Here is a 10711-nt window from a genome sequence, read left to right on the forward strand (position 1 = left end):
ATTATATATAGTAGCATATACTATATACAGTAGCACATATTATAGTCGTCTGTACTTGAAAATACATTTATATTTTTGTGCTTACTAAAGACACCTCACTGTAGGGAATCATAAAGAAGAATTAGGAAACATTTTCCCATGACAATGCTCTCTCAAGATAATCACTGCTATTTTTGACATGCTTCTTGTAAGTCATTTTTCATGTGTATGTAAATGTGTCATGTAAAGTGCTTATATCATGATGGGTACAAAGTTTGTACAGTTTTACAGTTGATTTCTACCTGTCTCCATTAATAAACACTTTTCTTAGTTAATACTCCAGAAAGGAAATCGTAACGGCATCATTTGTTTATATAGTGACCACTAGATGTTTGTGACATTTCCAACTTTTACCTGTTCTAGTCATAATACAGCTGTAACTTTGGACATTTTGATGATTCTTTCACTAGAAACACCTGAAAGGGAATTGTTGCTTCAGAAGCCAGACACACTTTTTAAGGCTACTAATGTGTACAATTTTGCCAAGAGTTGAATTAAATTCTTTTTAGTACACATGTCCCTATATAAACATGTGACACCAAAAAGTGAAGTATTCAAGCAAAAACTGAGCCTGAGCATCGGTTGCCCAGCAGGGGGACTGCCCCTTTAAATACAGATCCACGGTGGAGATGATAAAGTACAGAAAAAGATGGACAAACAAAAGGGAAATCTATCACCCAGAAGTTATCAGTTTTAATATTTTGTGCATACTCAAAATAACTGTAAAATATAATTGTATTGTGCATGCTGATATTTAATGTTTCCCCTTTCTTATCAAAATGTTATATTGTAGGTCAATAAATAGGACTAGTAAGTAGCCATATTATCAGAATCTTATCTGCTATCATATAAGCAAGATGGCTGATGTCCTGATGACAAAATTCTGCATAAAGTTTCCATGTATTGGGTCAAGACCAAGTGTCTCTGTCTAGGTAGCGCTGCAATGAATCTAAATATAAACATATTACTTTTCAAAAATGTAGGGTTTTTTAATATGTAAGCATTTTATATTTTGATATTATAAAGTCTACTTTTCCTTGCAAATGGCACCATTCTTCATAGAAGCAGCCTAAGAATAAGTGCTAGTTCTTTTCCCTGGGTTTTATTCTTTTCCTAATTTGGATTAAGGATATTTTTTTCCTTTTGGCATTTATTTTAGCACATGAGCTAATATAGTTTGGATATTAACTGTGCTAATTTTTAATAAATACTTAATTCAAAATATTATTAAGGCTTCTAGATTACGTTTGTATTGGTTTTGCTTTTGAGTGGATAAACACGAGTCGTTTATTTGAGGATGTAGACTATTACAAATATGTATTCATTCCTGCCAGGAGAGGCAAGTGCAGCGTGAGTACCTGAACTGTGTGCTGTTCCTGTGCGTCTCTAATTACAGCACTCAGGAGGCAGAGGCAGGGAGTTCTAGACCAGCTTGGTCTATAGAATGAGTTCTGGGACAGCTAGGACTACACTGAGAAATCGTGTCTTGAAACACAAACACGGAGGAGGAGGAGGATGGGGGTATTCTCTGTCTCACCTGCAAACTGTAAGAAAGGTGAGACATACAGCAGAGTTTAGAAAGTTGGACTCTAAGGGGACATTTGGGAAAACAGAGGTAGTTTCAAAGCCTGCTGACCTGTGGCAGGACCTGAGCGAGCTGCCTTTAGGATGCATGTGAGCAGGAGGAGAACAGAGTGAGGAGTGAGATGGACTGACTCTGCCCCACCCCTGCTGGCATGGTGCTCTTTGGGAAGAACAGTTTGTGGGGTGGGATTTCCTCTAGCAAATCCAAAGTCTTCTCTATAGAGCAAAGGACTAAGTAGATAGTTTGTAGTGAAACACTCCTTTCTGGGGAGGGAACTCATTTTATGTCAGAAGTGTTAAGTGTATTAACTTAAAATTTGCTCATTATGTGCAGAAGTTAAAGCTGTGACTTCTCACTGATGAGAGAGTAGGCTTGAGGAAATGCCATCAATGCAGGAAATTTAATTTTTAAAAAGACAAAGCTCTTCTTAGATATCTTTCTTCTCTTTTTTAAGAGTGTATTCTTTAAGACTGTCATCCAAGACACCAAATGTATAGTTTATGTCCTGAAAGACCTCAGCTGTCACCACAGGACACATCTGTTGGTTCTTGTCTCAATGCAGGCCATCCTCCACTCGTGTTATAGCACTGACTGTGCACAACCTAAGAGCAAGATTGAAAGAGGGCAAGGAGGTTACCTCTGAGAATATAGACTTATATGGTAACACCAGCTCCCCCATTGTAACTAGATCCCCAGTGTGACCTCTCAGACCTCTCCAGTGCTGTAACTAGAGTCTCTAGGATGTAATATCTATCCTTCTACTAGGCATTTCAAATTTTCTGAAATCTTTTTTTTATATAAAATAATTTTTTTCTTTCATGACTATGCCTTAAGTATAGAGTTTAAGATAATGCTAAGGTTTATACAATAAAAAATACATTCTAGTAAGGTGAATCTCAACTATCTACTATGTCTGTGTTCCTATCCTCTCTAGATCGGAAATAGTTCAGCTCAGTCAAGACAAAAGATACTTATGTGACAAACTAGAGAAGTTACAGAGGAGAAATGACGAACTGGAGGAGCAGTGCATCCAACACGGGAGGGTACACGAGACGATGAAGGAAAGGTAATGCGGGGCTGTTGACCAAGGATGGCCCAGTTGCATGCTGAGGGTGTCCACATCATAGACAGGAGAGTCCCTGTTGATTAAGTAGAAATTAGGATGGTTAAAGTAATCAGGTATATGCTCAACACCTAATACTTCTCTGTAGTTTGCTTCTGAGATTTGGGGTGTTCTCACTGCATGCGGAGAAAGGCACACATTCTCTTCTACTGTTTTTCAAAAGACAATGGATTGAGCTTACTCACGACTACTGGTGAGAGCATCCCCCTTTAAAGTGTACATTGACAGTAAGTATCCTACCATAACTGGATGTCAGACCTTTCCTACTCGTATTAGGCTCTAATATACCATATTTAAGATAATACATGCGGCAGAGCTGAAGCTGGTTAGGCCTTAGCTAAGGCTGCACTGTGCAGACCAATGGGCTCTTTTAAGTGGTGTTTCTTTAAACAAGCAGGTGGGCATGTCTGAGCTTCCTTGTCTGCCCACATACTGGTGTTGATAATGCTTTTATCACAAGATGGAATAAGCCACTGGTTCATAGTAGTCACCTACAAGGTGTCAGAGAGGTGACCACTCTCTTTTCCAGAGACAAAAATTTAGTTCACAGGGAATAATGGATTTGCCCAAAGTCACTTGTGGAACACATGCTAAGGTTCAAACTCAAATCTTGAGTGGTTGACTCAAAATTCCTTTTCCCTTTTGTGCAGCATTTTCTTGACACTTTATTTCATTGCAATAAATATAGTCCTCTTTTGTGGATAGGCCATTTCTAAACTTTGGTCATAGAGTTTCCCCCAAAATAAAATCTATGTATTTTGTAGCAACAGTGAGTAGATTTTTGTAGACTTGGACTTGGGTACTGAACAGCTGTCAGCTTTCTCGTGGAGATGTTGTCATTGCTTTCAAGTTCCCATCTCCACTCCATCCCTCTGAGACCTGTGTCTTCTCTGTCTCCACTTATATACTTAGGAGAAAGTGGAAATGTATATTGATTGAACTTTCTTAAGGTTAAGGTAAACAACGTTGGAGGAGACGGTAGGGCAGTGCATCAGAGGGGAAGGACCAGGATGTGAGCTGCCATCCCCTGCCAGCATGTTACAGTACAGATAGATGATAGTAAAATGCAAGAAAATACCGTCTGTCCATTAATTTGTACAGTATCTCCTCGAACTCAGATACTGTCCTATGTTAGGGGTGAACAAACTTTTGTTGTTTTTGTAAGGGTCCAAGGAGTAAGTATTTTAGCCTGAAAAGTATACCTTTTACCATGGTATACTGCTTTTTAATTCATAAAATGCACATATGTTCACTATCTCATGTGCCTTGAGGCAAACCTGGAAAGGGGCTGCTATTGTCATCTTCAGTTTTAGTTATATAATTAAGGCCTTTAGAAAGAAGCATGCCAATAGAGAGCAGAGAGCAAATGAATGACGGATCTGGTCAACAAATATTTATTGATTGCCACTATGTGTCATGCTACTAGGACTCCATCACAAGCTGGGAATAAAACAGCAAAGCAGGTATGGCACTCCCTTGGTAGAATTTACATGTTTTTAGGGAAGCTGAACTTGGGAGATATGTCTAGACTGGAGATAGAAATTTCCCTTGACTTTAGGGGCAGGCGTGTTTGAAACCTTGGAGATAACTGGGTCATCAGGAGGAAGCAATCAGAAGTAAGAAAGGGCTCCTGACCCTCAGGAGCAACCACACTGTTAAAGATAAGTTAAAAATGGACAAAAGAGATACTATTGCCACAAAGCAGCCTGAGCAATACATGGAAAGGACTGTTATTCATCCCAGTGATAAAACTGCCTTGGGAAAGAGGAAGCATTCAAGCAGATGCTAGCTACACAGCAAGACAGAAAACATCTGTTGGCCTTGGTAACACGCACATTACCAGTCAAGTCAGCCAGAGCAATTGTTAGTGCAGACAGTAGTTGAAAGTGAAGAGTGATGTGAACATCCAAAGTAGCTGTTTACCACTTTTTCATGAGATGAGATGCAAGGATATAGAGGAGGGCAGAGCAGCCAGCCCCAGAGGATATGTACAAGAGGCGCATACAGTTCAGAGCAAAGAGGTCTTTGTCTTAGTTTGAAGTAGATCTAAAGTCATTGAATAATGTTATCTAGATCAACAAAGTTTCAGTGAACAAGATTTTCCTCTTGAGTGAATATAGTCTTGAAAATCCATGTTAAAATAATGGTTTTTTTGTTTTTGCTTTTTGTTCTTCTGTTTTAAATTAAATACCCAGTCCTGTGTTCCTACCTAGGAAACAAACAGGATGCACACCCCTGGGTATGGTGAATGACTGAGGCCAGGTCATAGAGTCCTGCTGAGTGCTGTGTTCTCTCACATGGCCACACTCTGTCTCCAGCCCCAGCCCTCCTGGCTCTGCTGTCAGCAGGACAGTCTATATGACTCTTTCCTTTCAGGTAATAAGTAAGCGGTTTGGTTGAGCAATGTGTATAATGTCATTGAAGCTTCTAGTTGAAACAGGCGAGCTACTAATGAATTTATATTTGGTAACTCTGTAAACCAGATTATCTGTATGAAATCCTCACATTCTGTTTTGCTAATGGAAACTTTATTCAAAAGCCACTGTTACATAGAAAATGTAATACTAGATTTTATATAACCCAACATTTTGATTTTGTAGAAGACTATTCAAAATTTTCCAGGAAAAACTTGGAATCTAAACCTGAAATTATAATCTGCACCTCATCATTTTCAGACAAAAGATGAATACTGTAAATGAGTCAGATTATACATGCAGAAAATAAGAATTCTCGAGAAAAATATGCAGCTATTTTAATTTGTTTGATTCTATAAAATAGATTTAGTTTCATCTTGACATTTTAGAGTATATGTTGGTGCTAAAATATATTTATGCTATTGGCCAAACACGACATTTTCTTATTAATATATTAAGTGATAAATATATATATATATATATGTATATATATATATATATGTATATATATATCATTATTTATGAAATAGTAAATTTTAATATAAATCTTCACATTTATATTTATTTTAAATGAAATGTTTTTACTTGAAAGTTCCCTGCTTATGGTTTCATGCCATAATAAGGGAGCATTTTAGGATTTCTATGAGTATTCTCAAAGATGTATTTCTATGAGAGAAGTCTGAGGATGCTGAGTTAGGAAAAGAGGCAAGGTTGTAAAGTTTCTGAGAATCAGCAGCTGTCTAACCGCCAGGCATTAAGCAGGGATTAATTTTGGACTTGAGCCCCTTCCCCAACCCTGCACCTGCAGGAGGGCCTGGTGGCTTAGCTGCTGCGGTGAAAGGGAGGTGGGCCAAGGCCAGACCTGAATACTCTGCGGGTAGTGGGGAATCTCATCTGTTCTGTACTGTGTTCACCATGGGATTCACGAGGGTGACTCCCTCATGACTCTGCGACTCTGCTGTGCTCACTACCATGGGTAGAGAACATCCTGTGTACTGGAACTTGGGAGCTAGCCACCTTTGTACACTCAGTCATACGCCTAGGTAATCACTGTAAAAGAAGAAATGAGACTTTTTGTTCACAGTGTTAAAGGTTTTTGTCCAAAGTCAGTTGATCCTGTTGCTTTGGGCCTGATGCAGCCCTGGTGAACGCTGACAGAAAAGACACTTACCCCTTGATGGCTCTTCAGTAAGCTTTTCATCATGGTGACAAGATGCCTGAGAACACAACTTAAGGAGCAAGGCTTATTTTGATTCCTAGTTTCTGAGGCTTCAGTCTGTCCCTGGCTAGTTCCATTGCTTTGGGAATAAGGCAAAGCTGGATACAATGAGAGAATGTACCTGAGCAAAACTGTTCATCTCTTGGGGTCAAGAAGCAGAGAAGGCCAGAGCCTGAGGGAAAACATAACCTTCAAGGACATCCCCCTCAGTACCCTGCTCCCTATACCAGTACTATACTCCCTATGTAGTCTGGTCAGTTATGCACTAATTCTTTTGGTGAGGTCTGTGCTCTCCTCAGACCAGCGGCCTTACAGTAGCACCACCAACTAGTCACTAAGCTGTCAACACATAAGCATCTGAGAACCCTTCATATCTAAATTATAATAATGAAGGAAGTGGAGATGGGAGCAAATGGGCGGCTGAGGATCCACTGTCCTCCTGATGGACAGGCTGCTGTGACCTGAAGGGTCTCCGAGGAGGCCTCACTTCATGCAGTGCCAATCTGAGATTGAGGTTTTTAACACATATCCAAGCAAAATAGCTAGTTGAGGCATTGAGTCCACAGTACTGAGTAGCCATGGCACAGCTGTCTCGTAGGAGGTCACTCTGGGCTCCTCCAAGGCTTCTACAAACCACAGGGAGAAGGTAAAATGGGGCTCTAGGGATGTGGCCTCTATTGGCTACCTGGGAAGGACATCCTGTCTCTGACTTACATAAACCAAAGTCTTAATGTTTGATTTGGGGCGCAAGGTTTAAAAATACGTCCCTATCCCTGGGATACTTTCTTGAAGTTTCTAAGCCTTTCTAAGTTTAAGGGAATCACCACAGCTACATCTCAGTGGGTGGTGGTGAGCAGAAGAGAGATCGAAAACTCTAGGCTTTTCTCATCAGTTCTTCTGCACAGTCTAAAAGCTGATTAGGTGAACATTTTAAAGGGTCTGAAATTTGGTTTTTATACACCAAAACAACTTCCTGGGAATGGTAACTTGGTATTCTACTGGTTAATCCCCCTGCCCCACAGGCTTCCAACACCAGCTCTGATCATCTGACTTGCTCTCTTCCCTGAAAAGAACATTTAGGTACAATTCACTATCAAGGTTGCGTTGAGATCATTTTGGTTTTCATCTATGTCTCTTCTTTTTTAACTATAGATTTAGCTTTGTGATTCAGTTTATTTTACTTTGTTAGCCCCTTGCAGTACAGAAATGTGCTCTTGCAACAGCAGTACAGTGCCTTCGCAGTGACTACAGTTTGGTGATGAGGGGATGGCTAAGTGGACAGAGAGCACTTGCAATTCAGGGGTGAGAAACTGAATTCGAATCTTTGGAACCCATGTAAAAGCCAGACAGTGTGAACATCCCAGGAGTCCTCTGTGGAGAGATGGGAGGCAAAGACAGAAGCCTGGAAGCTCATGGGCTGGCCAGGCTGGGGCAGTGCCAGCCAATAGACATCGTCTCAAACAAGGTAGACGGTGAGGACTAACCTCAGGGTGGTCCTTCGACCTCCACTTATACGCCATGCTTGCATGTCCTTATTCACGCACATGAATGTAGCACACACACACACACACACACACACACACACACACACACATACACACACACAGATAAGGGAGGGAGGGGAGGGGGAGGGAGGGAGAGGGAGAGAGGGAAGTAGGGGAGATTGTATGAATTGTAATTCAGAAGCAGATCGTCTATCTAATCTGCGAAAGCAGATGGATGTGTAATCTTTGCCTCCTATCCTGTCACCACCAGTTTTGCATAGAGAGGGCCTCCTTTGGATATGCTGTTTGTGAGTCTGTTTTTATAACTGACAGCATACTATTAAATGTGAATTTATAAAATGTCTGGGTTATTTTAGATTTACATACCTTTGTTATAACATACAATTATGTTTTTAATGAAGAAATTGGCAAGTGATTAATATGCTAAACATTTTGTTTTCACTAGGTATTTTTGTGTGTTTGGGGGGGTTGTTGGCTTTTGCAGATTTTCTTTATCATTGGTTTCAGCAGTCATTCGATTGTGTGGATTAGATCTTTGCCTCACCTATGGTGCTCAAGGACAGACAACAAGCGGGGAGTGTGGTGCAGTGGAAAGGAGGGAGCTGGGATAATTAGAACTGCTTAGAAAACTTTAACATTTTCTTAACACTGTGCCAGAACTATAAATCAGTTGTGGTTCCCAAGTAATCTTTCTAGAATACATTATTCTGTGCAGTGCAGAAGCATGCTAAGACGTCAAGGGGTGGTGTTTGACCTGAAACACTATGTTTGTCCCCCAGCAGACGGGATGTTTCCACCCTTCAGGAGCTAAGATTTTATTTTGGGTTAGTGAATTATTTGAAACAGCACATGCAGTACATGCATGGAACAGGGCAGGTGCTATAATAGCTGACCACCTGGGAGCACATGAAATGTGAAAGGAACCCAACAAGAGAAACTTAGGAAAATACCAAAGGCATAATTATATCATTTATACTTGTGGCTACAGTAAGTCCAACACTCAATGGAAGAGAAAGGCTGCTTCATTTAACCACCAGGTGTATCTTGGGCACTTAGTTTTGTTAGTCAGCCTTCTGTCACATAAAAAAACACATAAACCAGCTAATTTACTAAAAGAAAAAGTTCATTTGGATCTCAGTTGTGGAGGTCCATGACTCTTGCTTGTTGGACAGGAGTTCACTGCAGAACAAATCCACTTACACAGAGTCTAGAAGGCAAGGAGGAGGAAGAGGAGGGGCCTAGAATCCCACAATTCTCTTTAAGAACATGCCCTGCCCCAGTGATTTCCCACTAGGTTATACTTCCTAGAGGTTCCACCATATCTCAATAGCGGTACCCTAGAGAGCAAGCTTTAGTCACATGGGTTTAGCATAGATATAGTATCTGAATATATAGCATTATTAGGGTGTGCTTTGGGTGCATTGCTGACCAAGCACACATCCCTGCCCTAGTGAAATGTGTAAGTTCCTTCTGGTTTGAGTGCTATCCTCCTAAGACCTAATGTGAAGGCAGTAGAAGGGTATCCATTGTGGGTAAGGGTCATGCTCTGGGTTTTTCTCTCGTTACTGTCTCACCCTAAGAGTTGTGGCAAGCTCTTTTCTCTGCAAGTTTTGTCTTTTTCATTTTTTTTTCCTGTAAAGTGCTGTCTTGTAAGATTATGAAAATTGCTAAACACAATCAATAAAGTCTGTAGAGCCTTGGTCAGCATGGAGTCTACTCAACATCCTGCAGTCAGTGCACTCGTTTGACCTCCAGTATGCGCCCACCTCTCAGTGGTGGATTCTGGGCACTAGCAGGAGCTACAGCGGCTCCCATTGTAGAGCACTGTTTATTTACATTATGGGTTAAATTGGTTCTTGTGATTTAGTGTGTGAACCAAAATACCATGTTTACATAATGTTATTTCTATAGGAAAATGCCTTCTGAATTTTGAATGTAACTTTTGGTTTTGAACATTTTGGACTGTTCCTTGGACTATAGCTGTGATGTTGTGTTAGTGTGTGAAAGTGTGTGCACAGTCCGTGTGCTCTGTGTGTAGGGCTTTCAGCATGAGCCAGTGTCAGCATATAAACTGGCTCCAAGTGATATTTCAAGTGGGATATATTTACCTAGTTGTTTAAAAAAAAAAAATTGCTCATGGTTGGGAACTAGGGGCACTCATTTTTTCTTCCTTGACTTTTTTTTTTTAGAGAAGTTTTAGGTTCAAAAAAAAAAAAAAAGGCAGGAGATTTATGCCTGCAGTCCTCCAGCATGCATAGTCTCTTATTGTTAGAGTCAATAAACCACCAGCAGATCGTGATCAACATAACCCAGAACCCATGCTTTACATTAGCTTTTATACTTTATTGTTTTAAAATTATTTAGGCTGCAGAGTTAATGGTACCTGTGTGGAAGTCAGAGGAGAGCTTCAGGAGTTTGTTTTTTTCTACACAGAGGACCATACTCAGGTCACCAGGCTCTGTGACAAGCACCTTGTTGTGCTGGCCCAGTTCTCTGGCTCCCATCTTTAGTTTTGTATATTCTGTTCCATCATATCTGTCAATACAGTGTTGTTACTGCCCTATAAGTTCCCTGTCATGGCCTGCTTCTCCTTCATATGTCCCAGCTTCTGAGCAGGTAAATGTCTGTTCTTTTTCTATTACAGGGAAAACTGGGTTTCTGTTTTTAAATGGAATTTCTCCCCTATTATTAATATGAACTCCCTTGCTTTGGAGCTCAGGCTGCCTTGAAGTCCATATTTTCTGAGCCCATCTCTAGTGAACTCTTCTTGAGAGCACATTCTCTCTCTCTCTCTCTCTCTCTCTCTCTCTCTCTCTCTCTCTCTCT

The 10711-nt window shown here is 40.5% G+C and overlaps 1 protein-coding gene across 3 annotated transcripts in view; it reads left to right on the forward strand.

Annotated features, from left to right (window-relative positions):
- The window catches only part of Sdccag8 (serologically defined colon cancer antigen 8), a 213391-nt gene that overhangs the window by 138512 nt on the left and 64168 nt on the right, over positions 1–10711 (forward strand). For all 3 annotated transcript variants that reach the window (XR_003709718.1, XR_003709717.1, XM_028755297.1), the window contains exon 16: positions 2559–2690. Coding sequence is in view for 1 of the 3 variants with exons in the window: in XM_028755297.1 (XP_028611130.1) it covers positions 2559–2690 (132 nt within the window). In the remaining 2 variants the exon portion in view is untranslated. The remainder of the gene's footprint in view (positions 1–2558; positions 2691–10711) is intronic.

This window comes from Grammomys surdaster, unplaced genomic scaffold (assembly GCF_004785775.1).
Source record: "Grammomys surdaster isolate TR1022 unplaced genomic scaffold, NIH_TR_1.0 126051, whole genome shotgun sequence".
NCBI classification, from domain to species: Eukaryota; Metazoa; Chordata; class Mammalia; order Rodentia; family Muridae; genus Grammomys; species Grammomys surdaster.